Raw genomic sequence first — 27,456 nt, 5'->3', positions numbered from 1 at the left:
AAAAAAAAAAAAAAAAAAAAAAAAAATATATTTATATAAAGTAACCATTCACAAAAAATGATGAAATTTTCGCAAAAAAAAAAAAAACAAAAAAAAAGTATATTATATATAATATATATATATATATATATATATATATATATATATATATATATATTTTTATATATTTACATATTTATATATATTATATTTATATTCCCCATTATTCTATACCTTCTCATCATATATTTTATTAAATAACATATCAATATATATAATGTTTACTTTTTGATCTGTATACCCACTTTGTGATATAATTCTGTATCAAAATTTTTGACTTGAATAGCTCCAATTAAATAAATCGTTAAAATAATAAAAAAGAAATTAATTAAAAGCCATAGAACTCCACATAGTTTAGAACTACATTTTGTTAGTTTAGCATACTTATATGAATCTGAATCCGGTGTGGATCTCGTAATTAAATCTTCAAAAATATCTACTATACTATACATTTCGTTTAATACTCCTATAAAAGTCATTATTATTATTAATGGCCAATAATATACTTTATCCTTATAATATTCACATAATACCCATATGGATATAGTTATACTTAAAAATAATAAACACAGAAAACGTAAAAACATATTTTTTGCATATACTACCAGTACTAGTAATAATAAAAAACATAAAAATACCGTTGATATTAATAAAGTCCATTTACTTAAATAAGCCATCAATATAAAAAACATTCCATAAAAACATGAACCAATATAACCAGCTGGTAATATAAGATATTGATTACCGCCAACTGTTCTTGTAGAACCTCCATGATCTTTATTTACCTCTAAACGGAAAAATAAATAAATAAATAAATAATGATAGAAAGAATAATAATAATAATAATAATAAATATGAAGATATAAAGCAAAATGAAAATTATATTAACATAAATTAATTCACATTCTTATATATATATATATATATATATATATATATATACAAACATATGCATATGTTTATATTTAATTTTTTTTTATTGGTTTTATTTCTTAAAATTTAACCTATTGCCTTGACCTTCCCTCCAGTTAACCAACAAGCAGAGGCATGAGAAAACTCATGTAAAAAAACTGTCAACAATTTGAATGGTTCTAGAATTTTCCATTTCCAACAAATTATATTTATAATTGCACACACGGAAATATTTATGAATGTTATATATTGATTTCTTTCACAGCAATTATTTAATGCAAAATCAAATATCATTATGTTATTTTTTTATTAATATTATACACATATACACACAAAAAATTAAATAAAAAAGGAGAATATTATCAAAATAACAAAGTTATGAAAAAAAATAAAATAAAATAAATAAATATATATATATATATATATATATATATATATATATATATATATAATTATGTAAAAACAATATAACATAAAAAGTTATTTAAAAAATAATATTTCAAAACAATAATCTTAAATATTTATATAAAGACCATGTATATATAAAAAAAATTTACATGTTCACAAGAATGTATATTTTTTCCTTTCATTAAATTGTGCATATATGTATATATATACATATTTTTATTTATATTTATATTTTTACTTTTATTTTAATTATTTTTTTATTTTTTAATGAAATACTTTCATTCATATATTAATTTATATATATATATATATATATATTTTTTTTTTTTTTATTTTTTTTTTTTTGCGCCCTTTTTTATTTATGCATTAATTTATTCATCAATTTTGATTTCTTTATTTTTTTTTTAATTTTGGTCGTTTTTCCTTTTCTTAGGCAACAAGTTTAATAACTTCAATGTTTCTTCGGATAACCCAATATTTTGAATAAGATTAACTTTTTCTTCCTTTTTACTTGTCATAAGGGTTTGCTTTTCGTCCTCATTGTTGTATGACCTATTTAAATATTGACCTTCGTTTCTCTCATTTTTTATTTCTTCCTTTATATCATGCGTTAAATTATGAATTTTATCGTCTTTTTTATATATTGTTAATTCATCTGATTTTTCATTAAGATCTGAACTCGGATTTATACTGCTAGAATTTAAGTGATTTTCTCCATTCAATTTAACGAGTTTAGAAAAATTCACTTTCAGCTGTGCATTTTCCAAAATATGTTTAACAGCATTATTATTTATGGACAAATTATTTATTTCACTTATGCTGACATTCAAATTTGACTCATTTTGGTTTTCTTCTAATTCTAATGTTGGAATTAAGTAATCAGGCAAATCACTATTTAATCTAAAAAAAAAAAAAATAATAAAAAATACATATATATATATATATATGTAAGTACGCTATATTGTATGAACAGTTCAGGAAAAAAATGAACAATTTTTTTAATGAAAAACATGTTCATTATATATATATATATATATATATATATATATGTAACATTTTAAATTAATGAACGTATTATTCATGTTAAAAAAAAATATATATATATATGCTATACACAGACAAAATAAAAATACACATGTATATATATATATATATATTTTATTATTTGAATAAATAAATGCAGAGTAAAAATTAAAATGATATGAACAGTTCAGGTAAAATTACTCGGGCATTGGTATATTATGTTCCTGTATTTTTTTGACAATATTATTAATTTTGTATTCATTAATTAAATGTAAGATTATTAAATTTTCTATTATTGATAATAAAGGTACATCCAATTTATATTTTTCGTTAAACGTTTTAATATTTTGTAAAATATTATGTAGTTCTTTTTGATATACTCTAAAGTTTTCAATATTTTTCTTGTCTATTTTGCTGATTACATTTGTTGTTAAAGAATTTTTATAGTCTTCATTTTCACTTACACTAAATTTTTTCTTAGAGTTTTGATAAACACATGGATAATTAAGTAATTCAAATATATCCTTTATTTCAATTTTTATATTTTTTATAAAATTTGATAGTGATTCAAAAAAGGACTTTATAAAAAAATTGTTTTCATTTTCATTATTACTCAAGGAAGTATTCATTTTTTTTGTTTAATATTCAAACGGGAAAAAATAAAATAAACAGAAAGTTTATAAATATAATTATATATTTAAATAAATATATATATATTTAATATTTGTGATAACCTTATATTATTTTCTTTACATTCCTTATTTATATATAATACATTATTTTATTATTTAGTTAGTTTTTCTTTTCTTTTCTTTTTTTTTTTCATTATTATCCTTTTTTTCTTATAATTCAGTTATATATTATAATTATTTTACTTTATTATATTTTTTTTTTTTACTATGTTGGTATAATTTGTTTAATATGTATATAATTATTTATTTATTTTTTTTTTTGGCCCTTTGATTTAATAAATATCTTATAAATTTTCGGTTCTTTTTTTTATTTTTTTAACGATACAAATAAATTGTTATTCATTTTTCAAAATAAAAAAAAAATTTGTTTATAACTTATATTTTTATAATTCAGAAAAAGAAAGGAAAAATATATATTATATATTATATGTGTATTTGATAAATTATATACATATATTTTATATATGCATATAAATATTAAATATTAAATATATTATATATATATATATATAAATATATTATATATAATAATTATTATATATATATATTAATTGTATATTTTTTATATTTTATAACATATTCATCATTTTATAATATATATATATATATATATATATATATATATTTTTTTTTTTTTTTTTTTTTTTTTACATTTTTTTATGTTATACATAATATGTGATAAAAAAGATTATTTTGTAATATATCTTCATAAGTTAATAAAAAACAATTATATAAAAAAATATATATCCATATAAATATACATTTATTTATAAGATATATATTTATATATTTGTAAAAATCAAGAAATGTTTTTTTTTTTTTTTTTTATTTGTAAGTATATAATTTTTTACTTTAAATATTAACATTTGTTGTCTCGAATGATTTCGTTATATATTATGTTATATAAATAGTTAATATTATTTTTTATTTTATTTATTTTTTTTTTTATTCTTTATTCTTTTGGAGATCTTGATTTGTTTTGTAAATAATGTTACATTTGCAAAGGTCAACGATATCCGATATTGAGAATATTGAATATATTTTGAAGAAGAAAGATTATAGTGGTATAAAAACAAATCAAGACATAAAGAAAATATTTAAAGACTTAGGTAGTGCGTTTAGAATTTTTGGTGAGTCATTAAAAAAAATACATAATGATGGGAATACAATTATATGCAATATAAAAAAGAAAAAAGAAAATGATAAAGAAAAGTTGGATGAGAACGTATATCTTGTAGATTGTTTTACAAATGTTATTTCCGTTATAAAGCATATGTATGAAGAAAATATTTCAGCTAGTGAAGAGATAGAAAAAAACATAGTTAATGAATTGGAGAAGGAAGAAAAAGAAAGGATAGAAGATATTAAGGATATATATAATGAGGAAAATAATTTGGAAGATAATATACAAAATAAAGATAAGTATATAAATATAAAAAATGATAATAATGATAATAATGAAAATAATGATAATAATGAAAATAACGATAATAATGAAAATAATGAAAATAATGAAAATAATGATAATAATTTATGTTTTGATGAATATTTGAAAAATGATATATGTATAGAAAATATTCCTATAATACATTTCGAAAATTATTTAAAAAAATGTTTAGAAAAAAATGAATTTATAAATGAATATGTAAATCATCCACAATTCATAAATTATTTTTCAGAACTTCCTAAATTAGATGTTAAATTAGAAAAAGAAATACACTCCTTTAAAGAAATCATCGATAAATTTGCAAAAAACGCTAGTAAACATCTTATAAATAAATCGCATGAAAGGATACAAGCCATATATAAAAAAAAAAAAGAAATACTATCCTTCTTATATGAAAATATTGACGAACTGAAACATAATAAAAAGAATATTATTTCTAAAAAGGATATGGTTTATAACAAGTATCATAATGTAAGTCATAATGTAAACCATAATGCAAGTCATAATGTAAACCATAATGTAAACCATAATGTAAACCATAATGTAAACCATAATGTAAACCATAATGTAAATCATAATGAAAATACAAATAAGAGTGTAAAAGAACTTAATAATGTTTCAAATAAAAAAAGAAGAACAAATAATAAATTACAAGAGGAAAGCCTTTATTTGGAAAAGTTCGAAATAAGGGAAAAGTATCGAATAGAAAAGATATATTCGAGCTTTAGATGTTTTATAAAATTATTAGCTTTGAAACATATACGTATAAATAAAGTTATATATGAAACATCAAAAGAAATTAGTTCTTATGATTCTCTGATAGATTATCAACAATGGTTAAGTATTATTTTAAAAAAGAATATTAATATTGGTAATTTACGAGAATGTATTCAAAATAATAATATATTAACAAAGGAAGAAGAATTTTTATTAATGCCATCTGAAACAAATAATAGTAATAATACTTATTTAATGAATCTCTTAGAAAAGGTACAAAACAGCGCTCCACATTTTCTAAAGGGGGAATTGATTTTTAATGAGAATAAAAAAGAGAAATTAAAAATAAAAGAAGACAATGATAATAATAGAATGAATGAAACTGACGATATGTGTCTTGAAAAAAATGAAAATTCTATTAAAACTCATCAAGATGATATGTTAAATACTGAATTAAATAAAAAGGAAAATAATAATAGAACCATTTCAAATACAGAAGAAAAATATAATATTAAAAGTAATATACATAAAAATGATGTAATAAATTCTCATAGGGATAGTCAATTCCCCGATATGTTTTATATCCCTATAATAATAAGACAAAATGATATTGATGAAATTAATTCTGTGTGTAACCATTTGAATGACCAACCTTATAAGGATGATGTTCATATATTTTTACAAAATAAATATACAAATAAATATACAAATAAAGATAGAAGTGGAGATACAAATAAAGATAAAAGTGGAGATACACATATAGATTTAGATATTGATAGAATGGTATATAGTAATACACATTATTGTAGTAACCTAAATATGAATACATATTTTAAGAAAGACATGGTTAGATATAATGGAAAGGATATTGTTACATTTTATAAAAATAGACAAAAATGTTATGAGAAATATCTTTTACAATTTAATGATTTAAATATGTTGTCATATATTTATAAAAATAAAAATATCAAGATAGATAATAATGATAATTATATTAATAATAATATTATTGATGATAGATCAACATTATTTGATAATAAAAATTTCCAAGGATTTTTTTATGAAGAAAGTCATAATTTTTATCCCTATAAAATTCCTAGCTGTATTAGTAATCATTTTTCTATATTTCAAAAAATGAATTGCTTGGATAATAATAAATCATATAACATTCACCAGTATGATATTGATGAAAATGATTATAAAATGATGTCTTATGAATCTCTTCTTTTAGTTTATTATTTTTTATCAACACAAGTAAATTGTTATTTCTTATATGACATAGGTAGCAAAAATAAGATTAATAAATATATGTATAAAGAAATATGTGATAAATATTCTGATGTCTTAAATGATTTATTTATGAAGGATGAGTATTATTTGAATAATGAAGATACAAAAAATGTTGATGATAATAATAATATATTATTTTTACATAAAGATAGGTATGAAAATGACCAAGAAAAAAAAAAAAAAAAAAATATATATTTATCATTTTCTGAACCTATACATAACATAAAAAATTCAAGTTCTGTTCATTATAGAAATGATGAAAAAGATGATCAGAAAAAAAAAAAAAAAAAAAATGAAAAGTATGATAAGTGTAATATTTTTAATAATAATAATAAAAGAGAAAATGTGAAAGGGAAAAAAAAAGAAATTAACGACTATTTTGAATATATAGATTATATTTATAATGTAAAACTTCAAAATTTATTGCTTATCAAAAGGTTAATAAGTATATTTAGAAATAAATTATATTTGAATTCTAGGAACAATGATTTGATAACAATGCTTACTATACCTAATCATTATATGAATTATGGATATAAATATTCTTTTCATGTTCTTGATATTAGATTTAGGATTATGCGTATATTAGAGAGTTTACAATTTCATGATTTATTTTATACAAATGATCACAATGAAATGTGTAAAAAAGGGGATAGTAATAAAAAAAAAAAAAATATAAATAGTAACAACAACAACAACAACAACAATAATAATAATAATAATAATAATAACAAGAATAATTTTTGTAATAATAATTATTATTGTAATAACGAATTATATATATACTTATCGTGGGTAAGAAGACAACTGCATTTATTGTATATGTCCTTATATTTCAAGTTCAAACGTTTTATGATATTCATACCGTATTTCTACAATTTATATAAAAGATATAATAATAATATAATGAGTGATGAAGAAGAAGAAGATAATATATTTAAAGAGAATGAAGATTATTTTACATATATAAATAAGTGTAAGGAAGAAAATAATTTATTCGTACGATATATAAAAAATGTTCAGAAAAAGATCAAAAAAATTCATCATGTTATATTATCTCGCAAGGGTAATGTTAATTATAATATTGAACATATTATTATGAATGAACATATGATGGATTATAATAATGTAGATTATATAGATTTTAGCTGCTTAAATTATGATGAAAAGATTGTTTTTTTTTCACATTTATTACTTAAGAATTTAATAAAATCCTTTCGAATTGTGTTACTTCTAAAATCATTAATAAAAGAAAATATGTGGAATATAGGTAAAGTAGATGAAAAATTACATTTAACAAACTTAATAAAATATTTTACAAAGATTGAATGTTATGATAACGAGATAAAGAATGTTATATATAATTCTTATAGACATGTACATATGTCTAATACAGATAATGATACTATAAAGAACAATACATCTATAGATATAGAAGAAAAATATAAACTTGAAAAGATGACAAGTGAGGATAGTTCTGTAATGTATGCTACAAATAATAATATGTGTGGTATAAATAATATGTGTATTACTAATAATATATATGAGAAATCTAAAAGGGATTATAGTAAATATATATGTAATAATAATATTAATATGTGTTATAGTAACAATAATAATAATAATAATAATGTGGGTAATTCATTTGAAATGGTTCATGATAAAGAAAATGAAAAAAAAAATAGAAATAAAGACATAGATATATGTAAAAATATAGATAACGATGAACTTTTTAAAAATATATTCCGGAATGAATGTATTATAAAAAAAAAAAAGAATATACAAAAGAGAGTTTTTTACAAATTAAATGTAGAAACTGTTTTAAGTTCATGTTGGTTTCTTGACAGAATATTAATACATTTATTTTTATATTTTTATTCATCCTGTATGATAGATAAAAATTCAAAAGAAAAAATATATTTTGATGCTCCATATATTATGCAAGGAATTATATTGGTTATACATTATTTACTTGCTGGAAATGATTTAACCTTAAGGAACAAAAAAAGAGAAAAAATAAATAAAGACTATATTCATCAAAATGATAGTAACAAGAATAATATTAATAATAATAATAATAATAATAATTATTATTATAGTTGTAGTAATAATTATGGTGACCACAATAAAGAATATTATGTCCAAGATATGTATAATACTTATAACGATGGACAAGAAGCTACCTTAATACCCATGTCCACATTTATCCTTTATTTTGTCATGCACTTATTTTATTCCTTTTTTGACAAGAACCTACTAACATTATATGATAACAAGGAATATAAAAGTTATGAATTATTCTTAAAGAGAAAAAACGATGAGAATAAAAAGGAAAATAATTTAGACGATTTATTAAACCAATCATCCACAAATAATATGACAAATGAAATTATAACTGTGCAGATGGCTAGCAGGTTTTTCTTTGTCATAAAAAATTTTGAACAATTCTTATCATTCAGATCTATAGATGAAGAGAAATTTTTAAATAACTCATATAAGAATAGTAGTATAAAAAATTTTAAAATGAAAAAGCGAGATTTGTATTCTGACAATGGAGATAATTATTCATATACTTATCAACACTTGAAAAAAAATAAAAATAAGAAATGTGTACATGAACATAATTATGATAATAATTATGATAAGGAAGAAAAAAAGGAAATAAAAAAAAAAAAAAAAAAAAAAATTTTATTTTGTACTAACGTACCAGAAACTACTAATAACAATTTTAATGATACATTTATTATGAATGAAAATTTTGTGAAGGATATAGAAACCAGAAAAATAAAAGAAGAAGAATATAAAAATGATGTAATTTATTTAAGGAGATATTATAATATCAGAAAATTTTTTAATTATGATCATTTTGAAAATTTAATAAGTTGTTATGTTCCTAATATTTTATCATACTATTTAAATCAACATATTTATTCAAAAGATTATATTCTTTATGATACCATAACTTTAAATGATCAAGTCCATATCATTGGAAATTATAAAAAAAATATATTGTGTGATAAACAATCGAAAAACGAAATACATTTCAAGATGTTAAATGGGTTATATGAACAGGAATCATCTTATGAGGAGTCCAGAAATTCCTATTATTTTTTATTTGGTACATTAAAGAAAGAAAATGATAAAAAAAGAAATAATGAATATATGGATAATAAAAATTATAGTAATAGTAAAGAAAATGATTTTAATAGTAGTTGTAGTAGTATTAGTAGTTTTTCTAGTGGTACTAATAATTCGAATTCATGTTGTATATCTTATTATAGTAGTAGTGATAGTATAAGTAGTAATAAAAAAAATTCAAAAAAATATAACTATAATAATAATTATCATTATAATCATTTTAATGATGATATATATAATAAAATAGATATGAAAAAAAATAATTTCCCTTCAAATTGTAATAATCTTATTATAAAATATAAAAAGAATAATGAATTATCGTACATATCACTTATTGAAATGTCACGAATTGAAAAAGTTATGATCGATATTTTTATAATGAGAATTATAAGTTGTGATTTCCGTAATTATTTCTTTCTCATTTTTTGTAATTATAGGAAATTCATTGATATGTATTCATTACCATATATATTAGATGTATTTATTATGCTTAATACATTTTTTACCATAAATAATAATAGTATAATGCACAAATATAATAATCAGAATAAAAATAATATGTCTAATATATATAATCAATATAGTATTGGGTGTGAGGGAGACAAGCAAAAAAAAGAAAAAAAAAAAAAAAAAGAGAGTTATCAAAATGTAGATATGATTAATTCTTCCGAAAATCATAATGTACTTAAGCATGAGCAAAATAAGGAGAAGGGGGGGGGAAATAATTATGGAAAAAGTTATCCGTTTGATCTTTTTTGTAATATTAGAATTGACGAAGAGGAAGATAATGAAAGATATGTACAAGAGGGTGATGAAAAAAGAGAGGATCTTGTACGATTACAAGACATACATAATATAAAAAAAACTCGAGGAAAGGATATCTATAAGATAGAACATAATAATAGGAATAATGTTGAAAATGATACATATACTCCACATAATAAATATATTTGTGGTGAACAATTTAATAAAAACAAAAATATATATATAGATTGTATGAATGATGCCATGAAATATGTAGACAAAGAAAATAACAAAGTGAATATGGATGAACATAAAAACAATAGGAAGAATGAAAAGTTTGATAAAAATAGAGATTTACATAATGGTGATATGTATATAAATACATTTAATGAACATGATAATTCAACAACATCCGGATATGAAAAGATGTCCACGTATTTTAAATATTTTATTTTTTCAAGTGCCAAAAATATTTTTTATAATATAGTATGCGGAATAAAAGATGACATGTCATTAAACGATACATATGGGGATGAAGAAAATGTTTTGGTACATGCAAATGATGATAATGAAATTGTAGAGAAGAATTATACAAATGATAATAATAAGGAAAAGAGTAATATGCAAAAATGTAGTGATGAACATGGTAATAATCATGTTGATGATTATGGTGATAATGATGATAATAATGATGATAATAATGATGGTAATAATGATGGTAATAATGATGATAATAATGATGGTAATAATGATGGTAACAATGATGTTCATAATCATGTTCATAATAATGTTCATAATAATGTTCATAATAATGTTCATAATAATGTTCATAATCATGTTCATAATAATGTTTATAATCATGGTGATGGTCGTGATAATCCCATAAAGGACAAAAGGGATAATACGAACAACCATAAGATAGAAAAAAATATGAATGATGATAAAAAAAAAAAAAAAAAAAAATTATGTAACGTTATAATTTCTAATAGTATGTTAAACGAATATGTTAATATCATAAATAAATATATCAATGAAATAATCATGGAAATATTATTTTTTACAAATATATGGAAACATTATTTATCCTTAGAAGAGCATCCTAGAATTGTTTTATTTGCTGCTAACAAAACGTTATATTATGAAGTGTTAAAATTTATAAAAAATAACAAAAAAAAAACGGACGAAGAATCATTTAAGCAATCTTTATCTATTATTGTATCATTATATAATTTCAATTTATTAAATAAAGAAATAGTTTTACAAACATATAATTATGAAACAAGAAAATTAATGAAAAATGATATGAGAAAAAATAATAGTATATTAAATGATGAGCATAATGAATATTATTATATGGGTAGTAAAAATACTAAACAATTTAAATTAAGAAATGAAAGTAAAGTTTTTAATGAGAAAATAAAAAATAAAGTATTAAATTATTATGAAAATCGAAATTCTGTTCGATTTAATATTAATGAAAACATTAATCATACAGTAGAAAAAGAAAGAGATAATAAAAAGAACAAATTAGATAAGATAAAGTTATCATCATTAGATGATAATCAAAATAATTCAATTTGTAATATAAAAAATTGTAATGAAGATGATATGTTTATAAATTTATCTTTGATTATATCTAATTCTAATGATCCATGTATGGTTAAATTAATGTTTAAATTAGAAAAAATATTCATAAAATTTATAGATAAGAAATTACAAGAAAATGAAATTTTATTATCCAAATGTTTAAAAAATGAAAAGTTAATTCCACTGAATGCACCTGATATTATGTATAATTCAACCACTGTCGATATTTTTACAATCATCTCACATATTTTAGAAGCTCTTTTTGAATATAAATGTCCTGTTGAATGGATTATAACACCCTTCTTAGAATTCCTTAATAATTTTATAAATGATTATTGTGAAAATTATAAAAAGAGATATACTTCCTTTATCATCTCGGTACTTAATCAATATGCTGATAAATATTTTAATGATCTCCTAAATTTAAATGAACAACAGAAAATACAATGGGATAAATATTCAATAGATCATAAAAAAAAAAAGTATAAAAAAACAGAAAATACTGATTCACAATTTAATGAAAACTTTACTATTTTTAAAAGAAATGATAATGATATTACACAAAATCATCAAGATGTTGAAGAAGAACAAGATGAAATCTTTGATAATAATATACATGAAGAATATAAAGATGCTGATGAAATTACCAAAAGAATAAGACACAAAAATAAAAAAAAAACTAATGTTTTTTATAAATTATTCGATTATGAAGAAATAGATTCTATTATAAAAAATAAAATTGATGAAATATTAACAGATAAAAATGAAGAATCCATACACAAAACATCAAATAATTATCAGCAACAAAATCAAAATCTAAATCAAAATATATATCATAAAAAAAATCATAAAGTAACACAAAATGGTAATGATGCTCAAACAACAAATGATGATTATGATAATCATAATGAAAATAAAAACAAAACAAATGGCTCATATATGAGTGATGATTTAATTAATATTATTGATGAAATTAATTTCCTATTTAATGATTCGGATTTATCAAATTCTTTAGTTATTACATGGAATTTATATTTCTTCTCAGAACAATTACCTTTAATAAAAAAAAAATTCGAAAAATATATATTACAATATGTATGTACAAGAACCACAAATGTAGAATCAATTAGTCAAATCTTTGATGAACATCTTCATTTTAATATAACACAAGATAAATTACAAAAAAACTTTTATACAAAAACCATATTTGATGTATTAGATATGTCCATAAATAATATAAAAAACACTCTAAACAATACTCTATATTTTATTTTTAAAGTCTTATCTATTAGAATTATATGTTATGAATTCCAAAAAGAAATCTTTTATAATTTATATGAACCATTCCATATAAATAACATACAAAGTATTGTATCTATATTCCCTAACACCATAGAAAAGTTCTTCAAGCAATTACCAAAAATATATTTTAAAAGTATTTTAACCGTATTTATCGAATTATTTATCAAAATGTGGATGCTTGTTATAATCGAAAAGGGATTCTCCAATTATCATTTTTCCGATCAACATATACATATAATGAAAAAAGATAATCAGTTTTTAAAACTATATTTAGAAAATAATCATATTGAATCGACGCATAACTTTTTATCAAAAAAATATCATATTAATGAATATATAGATACCTTCCTTGATAGTTTATATGGAAATAGGGATCTTTTTGAAGAAATACTTAATGAACAAAAACATAAGAAGCATAAAAATATTGTCTCATCAGCTTATAGTAAAGGAATGTAAGTTATTAAAAAAAAAAAAAAAATATATTATTTATATATTCACATAATATATATATATATATATGTGTATATATATTCATTTATTTATTTGTTTATAATTTTATTTCTTATTTTTTTTTTAGGGCAATTATAAGCGGAGTAAATCAACATATCCAAGAAAAAACAAAATGGATGGAATGAAAAGATCTTTTTTTTTTTCGTTTTTTTTTTATTTACAATATACATATCAATTATATATTATACTTTCGTATACTCTTATAAAAAGAATTCCTATATATATGTAAAATTTTGTTAACATAAGTAGTTTTTTATTTTATTACGTTCCTTTTAATTCTAAGTATATAAAAGCACACCTTAATTTTCCATTAACCTTTTTTTTATATTTTTTGTTTTTTTTTTTTTTTTTACATATATATTTTGTTATTTTTTTTTTTTTTTTTATATGATAAACAAATAAAAAAAATTATATATTAAAAAATAATAATAAATAATGATTAGCTAGCCAAATCATGATATAGGTCTCTTTCTTTTTTCTTCCGGTGCTGAAAAAAAAAAAAAATATATATATATATATATATATATATATATATGAACAATATATGTATTATTTTATTTTGTCGTCATATTATAATTAAAGATAAATATAAAAATGATGGTACCTGATGGATTTCCAGCTTTATAAAAAGCTTTCATAAGGTTAATACTTTTTTCTGAACATTCAGGGTGTTCTATATAATGAACATTAATGTCCTCATATCTGATTATAAAAAGGGAATAAAAAATAGAACATCAAAATTTTATGTATCATAAAAAAATAATATATATATATATATGTATGTATTTTCCTTTTTTATAAATTTATTTTATATTTTTGTTACTTCTTGTGCAATGAGAGCACAGAGCCACAGCCACCAAATCTCTCATTTAAACAACAAAAGTAAATATTTTTTATTCCTGTCATGTTCAGGTAAAAAAAAAAATAAAAAAATAAAAAAATAAAAAATAAAAAAAAATTATATAAATATAAATATATATATATATATATATATATATATATATATATATATATATATTTATTTATTTATTTATTTTTATATTTTATTTTAAGAAATAATATCATTATTTGATTTAATTTTAACCTATTAATTTTAAAGCATATACACACATAATACAAGGTTCACAAGTTACAACAATACAACATTTCTTTAAATTATTTATTCTTTCTTGTATTTTATCATATTTTTCGTTCATATTTAAATAAATATCTTTATTGTTCATATATTTGTCATTTATATTTTCATAATAATTAATTTTCAATTCACTATTTTTTTTTTCATCCAAAGAAACAAAATAATCGTTTATAGACTTTTCTATTGAATTTTCATTATTATTATAACATTTTATTAAATTCAAATTTTTCATTTGTTCATAATTTTCATCATAAATATATTTATCAATTGCAATTAATTCACTATGTCTTGAACCGTTTTTCGATTCGTTCGTATAATTATAAGAGGATGATATAATTTTCTTTTCTTCATTTATTAATAGACAAAATATAGGCATTTCCTTCAATTCTTTTTGTAGACTTTTTTCAGCCTACAAATATTAAAAAAAAAAAAAAAAAAATCAACAATAATAATAATAATATATATATATATATATTGTATATATTTCTATTTCTTTTTAATTTTTGTATCTTTTCTTACTTCTCCTAATGCTATATTTAAGAAGTTAATTGCTTCCTCTTCAGTGAGCTCAACCATTTTAATTTACTCGCTCAATTATAATACATTTATATATTATTATTAAACAATATATTGTATATACCTATTCAAAAAATCAACGTTCTATGTTTATAATGTCATCTCTGTTATTATTTTATATATACAATTCATTATTTAATATATAACATATTTTTTCTTAATATAAACCAGAAAAAGGTAATAAAACAACTTTCATTATGCATACATCAATATATACAATTATATATATATATATAATTATATGTCCTTTTTAATTCTGAAGTTGAAAGGCATAACAAAACAACTTTCACTGAAACATGTACTTTTTCATATTAACTAAAACAAATTATATTTCCTTTATATATTTTTTATAAAATATGAATTATAATGTTGTATTTATGAAAAATATAAAATAATAGCACTTATAGGTTAAGGACACAAAATATGTAATCATAAAAAATTAAAAAAAAAAAAAATAAATATATATATATATATATATATATATATATATATATATTAGATTTACTTAAGTGTGACAAAATATATTAATATTTAAAAATATCAATATATATTATTTAAAAAATTTTTTTTTTTTTTTTGTGTTTCTCCTTTAAATATCAAAAGAATATGTAAAAATAGATGTAACGTAGGGTCACATAATAATTTTAAAGAACAATATACAAAAAATTAACAATAAAAATTATAAGTATAGAATTTATAATATATAACAGATACTTTAATAAGAGATAATATATATATTTTCTTAATAAAAAATAAAAAACTTTGAAAAAATATATATATATATATATATATATATATATATATATATAAGATGAGGAGTACCATATAAACAATGACAAATGCATGAAATATCTACATATGCAATATAATATATATATATATATATATTTTTTTTTTTTTTTTTTGTATATATTCATAATACAAACGTTTAACTTACATATTCATATATATGGTATATAAAAAGAGTTATATAAATTATAATTAACATATTATATTAAATAATAAATGTATATAATAATGATAAAATAATATTAAAAAAAAAAAAAAGAAAGAAATTTATTATATATTAATAAATAATTTTATATTTTATTAGCCATCAAAAAAGGACATAATATCCAAATGTAATTTATCCTCAGCTTGAATTCTTATTTGTTCTAATTTTTTTGCTATAACATTAAAAAGCGGTCTTTTTGTAAAATCATATTCTAACATACTTTTTAAAAGTTCAGATAATTCCATAGGAATATCTTTTGGAATAGGTAAAAATAATTCACCTGATGATATTTTACAAAAGACTTCTGATGCTGATATTCCATCATATGCAATTTTTTTCGTTAATGCTTCCCATAAACTTACAGCAAATGACCATACATCTGATTCTTTGAAAAAACCTTCTCCTTTTAAAACTTCTGGTGCTGCATAAAATATATTTCCATAAATAGCATATGCTGTTGGACTATCATTTGATGAAAAATTTGTAGATAAGCCAAAATCGGATATGACTGCATTTTGATTTTCATCTAATAATATATTTGATAATTTTAAATCCCTATGGAAACATTGATTAGTATGAATATTATACATTCCTTCAGCTACTTGTTGAAAAATTTTAACAAGTTTGGGTCTTGTTAAAGATTTAGCATAAGGAGAATTTTTTTTTTTTTCATCTTTATATATATATTTTTCTAAACTACCACCTGGACAATGTTGAAGTATTAAAGATTCTTCTCCTTCTCTTAAACTACAAACACCTATTAATTTTATAACATATTTACATTCTCTTAAGGAATATAAAATTTTGGCTTCATAATTACGATATTTTACTGGTGTTGGAAAATAACGAAATATTTCCAAGTTGGCCATTTTTTTAATTTTCTTATTTCTTTGTAAAGTATCTGAAGAATTATTTATATCATTATTATTTTTGTTATTTTTATATTTAGTATTATTTTCGATGTTATCTTCTTGTTCAATATAATTAATATCGTCTACATGTAATACATGTTGCATAGAACTGGATTCATCCATATGGAAATTATCCGTAAAAATATTTTGATCTTTTGGTTTTTCATTGTTCATATCTGTATTTTTATAATCATCTACATTTAGATTCTTATTAATTTTTGGAAATATATATCTATGACTAGAACGTGGTGTTGATATATAACTTTCACAATAACTTTCTTCAGCTAAATATTTAGGTTTATATAAGAAAATTTTACAAGCTACATGGATGGTTTTATATTTTGCACGGAATACTTGAGCATAGCTACCTCCTCCAATTTTATTTAAAATAGTTATATGAGTATTACATATATTTTCTATATTATTAAATGAAAATTTCTTATTCGAATTATAATTTAATGATAAAGGATCTGCGTTATCTAATGAATTTGTTAAGAATCTAAAAACAGAAAGAACAAATTTTCGAACATAACTATTATTTATATTTAATTTTTTCAATTCCTTATCAGTTAATTTTAATATATGATATCCTCTAATTTTATTAATTTTAAATAAGTAAGCTTCTTTTTTCAATCCAATCATTTTAAGAAAATTATATAACATATTAACAGACCATTTATTATAATCTGAAGCTCTTAATTTTACATTCTGATTTATAATATCAAACTTATTTTCATTAGAAGTTAAATAATCATCAATAAATAAAAAACAATGTTTTTGTCTATCATCATGCGTTTCTGGAAATGTAGCTCCTCTTAATCTTCTAGCAAATATATTTCGACCCCACTTACAAAATTTTATATTTTCCTTATCATTATTATTTAAATATTCCGATGAAATATTATGAACATTGTAAGATACATCACTATTTGGTATATAATTATTTAATGAATCGTTATTTAATGAATCGTTATTTAATGAATCGTTATTTAATGAATCATTATTTAATGAATCATTATTTAATATATCCTTATTTAATATATCCTTATTTAATATATCCTTATTTAATATATCATTGTTTTCCCTCTTTGTTTTTATAATATCACCCATCAATCGTGTATTATTCCATAAACTCCCTTTTTTTATTTGCTCCATATTATTACTACATACATATTTACATAAATTATAATTATTTATTTTAGGTTGCATTAATTGTCTCATACTATTATTCTCAGTTTTAATTTTATTAAGAACGTCTCTCCACTTATTATTTATTTCAAAATTTTGTTGGTTTTTGAAAAACTTTTCAAATGTTGTAATTTGATTATTTTTTATAACAAATTTGTCATTATTAATATTTTCACAAATGAGATATTTGTATTTTTCAAATGTATCAATATGTAATTTATTTTGATCATCATTAAATATTAATTCTTCTCCTTCATTTTTTATAACATATTTTTCAAATGTATTATTAGTTGGTTCATCAAAATTATTAGTATTATCTAAATTGTTCATATAATTTTCATTATATGTTTTTTTATTAGTATCATAAATATCTACACTTTTCATATTTTTAACATTATCTATATTGTTATCATTTTTAGAACAAACTGTTCTTATTATATTTTGATGATCCTTATGATTATCATATATTTCTTGATATTTTTTAAAATCCTTCTTTTCAATAATAGACTCATTAGTTTTATGATTAGACAAAATATCATCATTTTTGTTAATCTTTAATTGATATAAAACTCTAGTATCATTATTTTTCATATATGTTTCAATATATTGCATTTCATCTGTTTTTATGTTCTGTTCATGTTTTTTCCATTCCTCTTCATATTGTGTACAACTACTTATAACATCCTTTTTTCCATTATCATCTGAAATATTATCTTCATCGTCGGTATCTAATGATGTTACAATAATATTCATGGGGCTTAGAAAATGGGTCGTTTTATGTTCTCTCATTTTTTTATTACTACTATGTAAATTAGATGTAGAAAAGGTTGTCTTCTCATTTTTACCGAAGGTATTTCTATTAAAATATATATTATTTCTTATTAAATTCATAACAGGTGGTTTTAAATAATTTATAGATCGTGCCGGTGATGTTTTGTGTTTACTATTTCTTCTAACATAACTAGAAAGATTATTAAATTTTTTTATTTCTTTTCCTTTTTCTTCAGTATTTTGTGAGAATTTTATATTCTTTATATCATTATTTATACAAAACCTATTTTTATGGGTACTATGTTTTGAAGTCATTTTATTATCTTTATTAGATGAAGAATTAATTGTATATTTTGAATTTATATAGTAAGAACAGTTATTTATAGAATTAGAAGAATTATCATAAATAGGTACATTTTTATCCAAATTATTTATGTTTTCATTATTATTAATTTTGTAATTATCCTTACTAATATTTTTAATATTGTTCTTAGAAAAACTATCTCTAATATTATCCCCGCTACTATCATTACTATGATGATTATTATCACTACCATTATTATTATCACTATGATGATTATTATCACTATGATGATTATTATCACTATGATGATTATTATCACTATGATGATTATTATCACTATGATGACTATTATCACTATCATCATTATTATCACTATCATCATTATCATCACTATCATCATTATCATCACTATCATCATTATCATCACTATCATCATTATCATCACTATCATCATTATCATATTTATAAATATTCCAACTATTATTACCATTTTTGTGCTTCTTCTTTTTTGATGTATCCAAATTTTCGGATCTATTTTGTACAATGAAATTATCATTATCACTCATAATAATTACAGACTTTACGCTTATTGGACTTCGATATCCTATCTCTGTCGAATATTCGTTATATTTTATAAAGTATCCTATGGCGTTATTCATTTTATACTCGCCTTCAAATATAACTCTATCATTATATATAAGCATACCCCATCCATTTCTTATATTATTAATTGTCTCTCCTATGTAATAATATTTTTTTCTATTTTCTTTTTCATATGCATTTATAGAAACAATACTAGATATAGATGAATAGGAACGGTAACCTTTATTACGTTCAGATGATGTATTTTCTATATATTTATCATTTTTATTTAACAAAGAACTTTTATAGTTCATATTAGAATATTTTTCTGTAGAAGAATTTGTATTATGATCTTGTATATCATACTTATTAGAAACATTTTTATATGTATGCTCACATTTATCTTTACACAAATTTGTATTGTGTACATTGCTTTTGTTATAATTTACTTCATTATTCAAAATATTATAATCACTAGAATTATTATAATATATATTTTTATTTATCATATTTTCTTGTTTTTTATTTTTTGTAAAGAGTTTATTAATATCACTGTTACTACATATATCACTAGAATAATTCATAATTTGATTTTTTTCTGACGGATTGTTTTTTATTTTTTCATTATCATCTTTAGTTTTATAAGAATAATTTAACTCATAGTCCTTTTTAAATATATAATTTTCTCTATATGATAAGGACGAATTAAATATATTTTTTTTTTTTTTTTTCTCCTCATTTTTATATGTGTCTTTATTTTTTATACAATCATCATATTCATAATAAATATTTGATATTCTATTACCTGTATAAGTATGATAAAGAAATTCTGGATTTTCATTTTCTATCAGCTCAATATCTATACCACCTGTGTCATAAACAATTAAACTTTTAACATTATTTTTTAAAAAGACATCTGATATAATATCACTATTAACAATTCTTATATATTTCACATTATTTGATGTCTTATTTATATTAGTATCTATTCTCTTTAATGTTCTTTGGTTTTTATTTATTGATGAACATACATTATTAATTTGGTTCTGCTTGGATAAATTGTTGTTATTATATAAAACATTTTTGTAATATTCTCCATCTATGTTTTTATGTATTTTGCTATGAACCCTTTTCGTTTGTTTGGAGATTTCATCATAAGGGCTTATTTCACAGCATGAATTATCATCATAATTAAAATTTTCAGAATTATTAGGAATGGTGTCACTTTGATTATTATTATTATTATTATTATTATTATCATCATCATTATTATTATCGCTGGATTCCTCTTTTTCATCATTTCTTATATTCTTTGATATACTTCTAAGTATGTTATGAAAAAATGAAGAATAAGATTGCTCATGCTCACTTTCATTCTCATATAAATGTTTCGGAGGCTCCGTTTTAAATCTCCGATTATTTCTTAAATATTTCTTATTGTATATTTCTTCATATCTATTTTCATTAAAATTATTATTCAAATTAAGACGATCATCCAAATTCCTAAAATTGTCATAAAATAATTTATCAGAATTACAAAACAGTTTTCTTGATACCCCAGATGAATGTTCGCTCATTATAATAATATATAAGGGTTAGTAAAAATAATATATATATATATATATATATATATATATATATTTAGTTATATTTATATCTTTTCAACAATTTATGATTTTAAAATAATTACACACTTGAATATGTCCCAATATTTATACTTCTATGTATTAAAAATTGTCTAATATATGCATTTTTCTCACAAAAAAAAAAAAAAAAAATAAAGAGAAAAAAAAAAAAAAGGAAATACACATATATATATATATTTATATTTATATTTATATTTATTTATTTATATACAGTGCCATTTTATGTTTGTTCTTTTTAAATTTCAATACAATAATTTATTTCATTTTTTTCTGTTATTACTCTTTTCATATATAAAAACTGGAAAAGAAAAAAAAAAAATAATAAAATAATGAACTAATCATATGGATATAAAATACTTAAAATATTATAATTAATTTTTATATTTTTTTTGTTACATTTTTTTAATAAAATATCGCATTAAAAAAAATAATAGAAAAAAAAAAAAAAATTGTATATACATATACATAACACTATATAAATATATATTATACAAATATATATTATATATATATATATATATATTTTTTTTATATTACTTTGATTTAATATTGTAAAATATAAATTGGGAAAAAGGGAAAATTAAAATATTTAAAAAATAATTAATAGGACAAACATAAAAGATATTAAAAATATAATATTGTTATATATGAAAATTGCTCATTTGTCATTCAAATATTTTACTTTTTAATTTTTTATTACAAACGTTAACTAATTTTTTTTATTATATAAAAATTTCAAAAAAAGGAAGTAACATATATTAAAATTATTCCTACATAGAAAAAAAAAAAAAAAAAAAATATATTTAAACGTGCAAATTTTTTAAGTATACTCTTTTGTAAGAAAGGAATATGTTATTATGTGCATACAAAAAAATTAATAGATAAATAAATAAATAAATAAATAAATATATATATATATATATATATATATTAGAACGGTTTTATTTTATTTTATTTTATTTATATTTATTTTTTTTTTTTTTTTTTTCTTTCTTTTTTATGCTGTGTATGTTAATATTACTAAAAAAAAAAAAAAAAAAAAAAGTTTATTTCGCTTAAATGTCAAGGATATTATAATTTCTTATAAAAATAATGACAAAATATGGTCTCACTATATTAAATCCTTCTCTTTATTCATTTTGTTGATTTTTACATATTAAAAACTTTAGGTCCATTTTTTTTTTTTTTTTATGGAAACGTACATACATACATTAAATATTTCATCATATTTTCGGGTAACCACGTATTTGTTATATATGTACAAATATATATTGTAAATTATATGATGATAGATAAATAAATAAATAAATAAATATATATATATATATATATAATTATCTACAACTTAATAATTATATATGAACATATTAGCTTTTTAAACCTTCTTTTGTGTAATATATAATATTACTAAACAATTCTTTTTTATTTTTTTTTTTTTTTTTTTCTCTATAAAATAAATTAGCGTTTCATATTCTTTGGAAAACTACAACATAAAAAATATATTATTAAACATATATATATATTATATATATATATTAAATATTTATTATTTTTATATAGTCTTTTTAATTTCACGTATAATTAAATATAAATATGTTATTTATGTTCTTGCTCATATCTACAGATTTATAAAATTTATTTTAATTAAAAAATATATGAATAAATTTTTTTTTACTTTTTTGCTAAATTATTTATTTATTAAGTTGATGAATATCAATATTTCTGTTACTTTTCTATGACATTATTAAAAAAAAAAAAAAAAAAAAAAAAATTAAAGTGAATATATGAACATTAAAAATAATATATATTATATATATATAATATATATGTATATATAATATTTTTTTATTAATGTACAAAAATAATATATGCATAATATATAAATATATATATATATATATAATATATACATTCTCATATTGTTTTTATAATTGAACAAAATTTATGTTGAATACACGCATCTGTGCATAAAATAACAAAAAAAATTATACGTATTATAAAATTATTAACCATTTTTATAACCTCAAAATAATATATATATATATATATATATATATATATAATTAATTTAACATATTTTTAAAAGTTATTAAAAAAAATTATAAAAATTATACTTAACTATTAAAATTATTATACAAAAAATATAAGGATAATAAAAATAAAAAATAAATATTAATAATATATATATATATATATATATATATATACTGAATAAAAACATTTTAATATATTTTTTTTTTTAATTTATGTTTTCTTATATTATTTATACAATTTAAAAAAAAGGAAAAAAAAAATTTGGTTGAGCTATTTTTAATTTTTTTCTTATTGATGATAAAAATATATGTAGAATAGTTAAAAGAGAAGAAATAAAATATAATTAATTATAACATAAAAAATTATAAATATATATATATATATATATGTATTTATGTATGTATGTATATTTTTTTTTTTTTTTCTTTTTTTTGATAATTAGTATATTTTTCGTGTACGTACTATTATACAAATATATATATTTTATATTTAAACTTTTCTATTAAACATTGTATTAAGATGATAGAGAATACCAAAGTGAATATATTTTATGGAAATAATAAGTATCCATTTATTTGTAAGAGCATTTTGAATGTATATAAAAATAAGAATAAGAAGATTCTTGAGAAAACGGAAGCTACTGTAAATGTTGATGAGAACATAAAGTTCATAAAGGATGCAAATGTCCAAGAACTAAAAATTGAATTCGTAACTAACGCCCCGAACAATAATAATAACAACAATAATAATAACAACAACAATAATAATAATAATAATAAGAGTAGTAATAATAGTAATAATAAGGGTAATATTAACCACTGTGATAAGAATCAAGAAGAAGGAAAAAAAAACTTAAACAAAAGTAATAATATTGAAAAGCTACCATATATTTGTAGTAGTGATAAAATATTCGCCAAAATATTAGATCATCTATTAAAAACGGATTTATATAATATATCTGAAAAAATTGATCCTAAGAACAATAAAGTTGTTAATATTTATGTACAAACACAATATGAGGAATGGCTTGATTTTTTTAGATCTAGAAATATTAACAAAGATATTGTATTTATATGTGAACATCTTAACAAGCATTTACATTTAAACACTTTTGTTGTTTCAGAATATTTAACATTGTCTGATATTTTTATATATTTTCAAATGTATAAATATTTTCATGTGAGTAGTACCCAGTATGCCAAATATTCAAAAATGTATAAGAATATTAATAGATGGCATAAATTAATAGATTCTCTAATTTATTTTGAAGACGCTGAATGGAAAAAAAGCTTGAAATGTTTAATTTGTGATAATAAAATGAACTTTGATGAGAGAAAGGATAATTTAAAAAATAATAATAAATCAATGAATAATGCTGATGATGCAAAATGTAAGAAAAAAACAGTTACTACTTCGTATTCAGGTAAATTAGAAAATGCAGTTATTGGGAATGTAGTTACACGATTTCCACCTGAACCATCAGGTTATTTGCATGTGGGTCATGCGAAAGCGGCTTTTTTAAATAATTATTATGCACAAATGTATGAAGGAAAGATGTTATTACGTTTTGATGATACCAATCCTGTTTTAGAAGATATAAAGTATGAAAAGTCGATTATAGAAGATCTAGAAAATCTTGGATTAAAATATGAAAAGATTAGTTATTCTTCTGATCATTTTGATTTATTAGAAAAATATTGTATTGAAATGATAAAAATGAATAAAGCATATGCTGATGATACTGGTGTAGAAGAAATGAGAAATCAGAGAGGGGAAGGTATCGAATCTATTAATAGAAATAATTCAATAGAAAAGAATTTGGAATTATTTAATGAAATGAGAAAAGGTACAGAAATAGGTCAAAAAAATTGTATAAGAGCTAAAATAAATATGCAGAGCAAAAATAAATGTATGAGAGATCCAGTAATGTATCGTTGTATTGTAGATGTACCACATCATAAACATCAATTTAAATATAAATGTTATCCAACATATGATTTTGCATGTCCAATTATTGATTCAATTGAAGGTGTAACACATGCATTACGAACAAATGAATATAGTGATAGAATTGAACAATACAATTGGTTTATATCCACATTAAATTTAAGAAAAGTATATATATATGAATTTAGTAGATTAGCATTTGTAAAAACTGTAATGTCAAAAAGAAAATTAAAATGGTTTGTAGAAAATAATGTTGTAGATAGTTGGGTAGATCCACGTTTTCCAACAATTAAAGGTATATTAAGAAGAGGATTAACAAAAGAAGCATTATTTCAATTTATTTTAGAACAAGGTCCATCTAAAGCTGGAAATTTAATGCAATGGGATAAATTGTGGTCAATTAATAAACAAATAATTGATCCAATTATACCTAGATATGCAGCTGTTGGTAAAAATTCAAGTATCCTTTTAATATTAACAGATTTAACCGATCAAGTTATTCAAAAAGAAAGAGATTTACATATGAAAAATAAATCCTTAGGAACATGTACTATGTATTATAATAATAAATATTTAATAGAATTAGAAGATGCACAAACCTTAGTTGAAAATGAAGAAATTACATTAATCAAATTAGGAAATATTATTATAAAAAATATTGAAAAAGATGATGGTAAAATTAAACAAATAAATGCTCTATCCAATTTTGATGGAGATTTTAAAACAACCAAAAAAAAAATACATTGGTTACCTTATCTACCTCAACAATTAATTACATGTACTCTATATGAATATGATCATCTAATAACTGTTGATAAATTTGAAAATGATAACAAAGAAGATTGGACCAATTTCATTAATTTTAATAGTAAACATGAAACATTAGTATATGCCGAACCATCCATTTCTTCATTAAAGCTTTCTGATAAATTTCAATTTGAAAGAAGAGGATATTTTATTCTTGACAAAATAGATCCACATCAACATTTACATTTAATTAAAATACCAGATGGAAAATCCAAAAATATGTCCATAATAACTACCAAAGTTGACCCAAAACAATTAGCAGGTACCAAAGATACAAAAGATACAAAAAATACAAAAGATACAAAAGATACAAAAAATACAAAAAATACAAAAGATACAAAAAATACAAAAAATACAAAACCTAATTAAGAAAAAAACGAAGAATATAATATTTTTATATACATTTTTATCAAGATATAGTCAAAATGAACCATCATATAATTAATTCATTATATTATTATATTTTTTATTACCCTAATGATTTTTCCTAACATATATTATATTATTATAATACACCATTGCTCTCGATAATTCGACGTGGAAAAAAAAAAATAAAAAAATATATATATATATATAAATATATTTTGTGGTTTTATCCTATAAAGACCACACATATGTAAAAGTCTGTCCTTGCATGTTTATATACATTTATGTGTTTATTATTTTATATTATACATATATATATATATATATATATATATATATATATATTTTTTTTTTTTTTTTTTTTTTTTTTTTTTTTTTTTTTTTTT

At 19.6% G+C, this 27,456-nt stretch overlaps 6 protein-coding genes across 6 annotated transcripts; 2 read left to right on the top strand and 4 right to left on the bottom strand.

Moving 5' to 3' along the window:
• Window positions 1-260: 260 nt before the first annotated feature.
• PRSY57_1348700 (putative membrane protein) lies at window positions 261-1,245 on the bottom strand (the record flags this gene model as incomplete). Its single annotated transcript, XM_012909411.1, has 2 exons — window positions 261-826; window positions 1,044-1,245. 2 exons carry the CDS (start codon window positions 1,243-1,245, stop codon window positions 261-263), a joined length of 768 nt encoding a protein of 255 aa, XP_012764865.1.
• Window positions 1,246-1,763: 518 nt separating this feature from the next.
• PRSY57_1348600 (hypothetical protein) lies at window positions 1,764-3,011 on the bottom strand (the record flags this gene model as incomplete). Its single annotated transcript, XM_012909410.2, has 2 exons — window positions 1,764-2,259; window positions 2,584-3,011. 2 exons carry the CDS (start codon window positions 3,009-3,011, stop codon window positions 1,764-1,766), a joined length of 924 nt encoding a protein of 307 aa, XP_012764864.2.
• Window positions 3,012-4,062: 1,051 nt separating this feature from the next.
• PRSY57_1348500 (hypothetical protein) lies at window positions 4,063-13,934 on the top strand (the record flags this gene model as incomplete). The annotated part of the gene is made up of 2 exons (XM_020115209.1): window positions 4,063-13,751; window positions 13,877-13,934. 2 exons carry the CDS (start codon window positions 4,063-4,065, stop codon window positions 13,932-13,934), a joined length of 9,747 nt encoding a protein of 3,248 aa, XP_019970132.1.
• A 327-nt stretch (window positions 13,935-14,261) lies between these two features.
• PRSY57_1348400 (cytidine and deoxycytidylate deaminase, putative) lies at window positions 14,262-15,520 on the bottom strand (the record flags this gene model as incomplete). The annotated part of the gene is made up of 5 exons (XM_012909408.2): window positions 14,262-14,296; window positions 14,414-14,511; window positions 14,633-14,708; window positions 14,894-15,353; window positions 15,464-15,520. The coding sequence occupies 5 exons, from the start codon at window positions 15,518-15,520 to the stop codon at window positions 14,262-14,264; spliced, it is 726 nt and encodes a 241-aa protein (XP_012764862.1).
• A 1,089-nt stretch (window positions 15,521-16,609) lies between these two features.
• PRSY57_1348300 (tyrosine kinase-like protein, putative) lies at window positions 16,610-21,847 on the bottom strand (the record flags this gene model as incomplete). The annotated part of the gene is made up of 1 exon (XM_012909407.2): window positions 16,610-21,847. The coding sequence occupies one exon, from the start codon at window positions 21,845-21,847 to the stop codon at window positions 16,610-16,612; it is 5,238 nt and encodes a 1,745-aa protein (XP_012764861.2).
• A 2,622-nt stretch (window positions 21,848-24,469) lies between these two features.
• Window positions 24,470-27,073, top strand: PRSY57_1348200 (glutamate--tRNA ligase, putative; the record flags this gene model as incomplete). The annotated part of the gene is made up of 1 exon (XM_012909406.2): window positions 24,470-27,073. One exon carries the CDS (start codon window positions 24,470-24,472, stop codon window positions 27,071-27,073), a length of 2,604 nt encoding a protein of 867 aa, XP_012764860.2.
• Between the last annotated feature and the right edge of the window lie 383 nt (window positions 27,074-27,456).

The sequence above is a fragment of the Plasmodium reichenowi genome, chromosome 13 (genome assembly GCF_001601855.1).
Source record: "Plasmodium reichenowi strain SY57 chromosome 13, whole genome shotgun sequence".
Classification (NCBI taxonomy): domain Eukaryota; phylum Apicomplexa; class Aconoidasida; order Haemosporida; family Plasmodiidae; genus Plasmodium; species Plasmodium reichenowi.
The sequence above is the reverse complement of the archived record's forward strand: the minus strand, read 5'-3'. Positions and strand labels throughout refer to the sequence as shown.